Here is a 3021-nt window from a genome sequence, read left to right on the forward strand (position 1 = left end):
GTTTAAGCGCTGCACATATAACGTCCCTCTATGGAAGTGGGTAAACAAGGACATGATGTCCTGTTTCACAATCTCCCAACAAACTTGGTAAAACTCTACAAGTATGTTGTCAGGCCCCGGGGCCCTATTAGGTGCCATATCGAAGAGGGGCTTCTTTAACCTCTTCCTCAGTAAACTCTCTGCAGAAGTCATTGTTATCTGACTCGGAAAGCTTCTCTTCAGCCGACCAAGTATCAGGGTCAAGGTGGAATTGGTTCCCCGGGGCAGGGCCAAACAACTCTTTATAGAATTCCGTTATTGTTAGACACTCCCAAAATAAAACACACTGCACGAAAGCGCAACCAAAACAAATAAATAAATACAACCAAATGTTGTAGGACGACGCCTCAACTTGCGGGATGAACTCCGACCGGCTCGCTGGCCTGCCGGGATAAGCCGATATGTGTGGCCAATGCCCAAAGCATGGTGACGAACTCGCCTCCTTGCACCAGCACATTCTGGTGCCCCTTGATGCTCTCCTCGTCCCTCGACGGTGCCACATAGATAACGAGCTCCGTCCAAACGTCGGCCAACACCCTCCACACAGCTCCCTGGTCGTTGGTAGCCAATGCCACTAGTGATTTAGCGAGTGTTGCGCCACTCTTCATCATTTTCTTCTCCGTCCAGCCTCCTCCTTGGCCTAATCCGGTCTCCATGATCTTGTTCACACGGGTGCGCCACCGCGAGAGGTAGTACTCCCCACAACCGAGCTTGTCCTTGAGTTCCTCCTTCACGGCCATGAAGACGCGCTCTGTCTTCTCCTGGTTGTCTGGCAGCAGCTCCGGGTGGAAGGCCACCAAGTAGGCGCAGTACTTGGACAGCGTGGTCGCCACATTGCATGATGCTTCCCCGTCCTTGCTCTGAGGCGGGCACCTCTCCTCGAAGAGACTGGTGGCAATGTGCCAGGTGAGGATGACCTCGGTGACGCTCTTGCTCTCGCACGCCCACGAGAGATGACAGTACATGTGGTGGTTCTTCTCTAGTGCGGACTTGCCGTTGGTAATGCCATGTCCATAATGTTCATGAGCCAAGAGGTACTCCTTGATGGATTGCTTCACTGTGGTCGGCACAGGAACAGTTTGCACCATCCACGAGAGCCAGGTCGGCACCCCAAAGATGACTGGCCAACGAAGGTTCAGCACAGAGAACTGCCTGAAGCAAAGAATGTCGTGTCTCGTCTTGCTCTGTAACCATACGAGGCAACGGAATGTCACACCAAAGGATGGGCTCTCACGCCATTTTAGTTTGGACGTGTAGTTGCCTATTAGTGATATCATGAACCAGTTGGAGAGGAGGAAGACGAGGAGCTCCCAAATTTCCTCGTAGAAGAAGATGAAAAAGAGAAGACATGTGATGGAGAGATCTACCAAGGAGAGGAAAGTATTGGGAGACGAGTAAGCCCTGCTCAGGAGGCACATGGCTAGCCTGGTTAGGCCAGATTTTAGGGCGAAGTTATCTCTTCGGATGCTATGGAACACGTAGTCTAAGTCGCCATTGCCACATAGCATGGCGGTCATGAGGCACAGCACGAATACGAGGACGGGTAGGAGCAAGTAGTTTGTGAGGAAGAAGAAGGGGCTGGCTAGGACAACGGGGACGACAGAGTGGTAGTACTCACACAGCAAGTTGAGCTCGTCGTTCATCACTTGGAACAGTGCCTCTTCGGAGCCCTCGCCGTTCTTGCACCTGCATAGGCCTCTCAAGATGAGGTTCTTGCAGTCGCGGGATTCCTCCATGGTTATCTCCCCGAGCTGCTCGAACCTTCGCCGGAGCAGCTTGAAGAGAGCAAAGGAGAGGCAGAGCCTCCTGAGGCGTTGATCGCCGTCCAAGTCGACCAAGAGCCGGCCACCCTCGTAGTAGTAGTCATCGCCCAGCATCCAAATTTTACCGACAGTGGCGACACTGGAATAATCCGAGTCCAAGTCCAAGTCGTAGCCATCTGCAGTGGCTTCCTTCACTATCTTGTCTTCTCCGGTCACAATGTATTTGCACCTCTTGAGCAGCTCTTCGCCGGACGGGGACGGGACGTCACCTTCCACATCCACATCGATGGCGGTGGCGGTTGCGCCGGGCTCTCGCCGACGATCAGCTTTCAGCGTCTGCGCCATGTATGAGGTGATAAGCCAGGCGTTCCTTCCGTGGAGGTAGGAGCGCTTCCCGACCTCGGCGAAGGCGACCCTCTGCACCACCTTGGTGGCACAAAGGATCCAGAGGACGGCAAACACCACCTTCCGGCCGACGCTCTGAATGTTGAAGAAGACGAGGCTGCCTAGCCACACCACGCGTCCGGCGCGCTGGATGGTCCCTGAGTAGCCCCGCCAGCTGCTGTCGTCCACCTTCTTGCGGAGCAGCTCCACGAGGAGCATCCATACAAGGATAAGCCCGGCCCGGAGCGAGAAGTCCTTCTCCTTCACGCCGGTGAAGCTCGAGTCAAACCCCACGGCGGCGCCGGCGTTCTTGGCCTCAGAGAAAAGGTAGGACATGACCGGGAGGAACAGCGACACTGCGGAGGTGAGGACGAGGCGGACCTTGGGGTCAAGGATGGCGCTGACATCAGAGAGGCCGCGAAAGAGGTTGAGGTTGAAGAAGAGCCCGGCGACGACGAAAATGATGAGGGAGGAGGACACCATGGAGGCCTCATTGCCCTTGTCGATGTAGGAGGAGGTCAGGTTGGTGATGCGTGAGTTGATGGATTCGTTCCAGCAGTGTTTCTTGATGAATTCACTATATTGGAGTTCCATTGCTCTCGGTATTTTGGTGGAAAATGATATGCTCACGATTAGCTATATATTTTGGTGGCAAGAGCATCGCGTACGTGCCAAGGTATGCTTTTGTACGTGAGAAAATACCGAGAGCGATATATATCATTGATGCAGTGTACTTGAACATGATTCCCGAAGTGAAGGTGAAGCGTTGACAGCGATGTGGAATCGCTTATGGGCGACCACTAGCCGGTGTTAGATATATGGAAAACGTTTCTTT

At 53.8% G+C, this 3021-nt stretch overlaps 1 protein-coding gene across 1 annotated transcript; it reads right to left on the reverse strand.

The window, feature by feature from the left end:
- Positions 1 to 305: 305 nt before the first annotated feature.
- On the reverse strand, positions 306 to 2780 carry LOC119320569. Its single transcript, XM_037594620.1, has one exon. The coding sequence runs from the start codon at positions 2778 to 2780 to the stop codon at positions 387 to 389; it is 2394 nt and encodes a 797-aa protein (XP_037450517.1). The 3' UTR covers positions 306 to 386.
- Between the last annotated feature and the right edge of the window lie 241 nt (positions 2781 to 3021).

The sequence above is a fragment of the Triticum dicoccoides genome, chromosome 6B, assembly GCF_002162155.2.
Source record: "Triticum dicoccoides isolate Atlit2015 ecotype Zavitan chromosome 6B, WEW_v2.0, whole genome shotgun sequence".
In the NCBI taxonomy this organism is placed as follows: Eukaryota; Viridiplantae; Streptophyta; class Magnoliopsida; order Poales; family Poaceae; genus Triticum; species Triticum dicoccoides.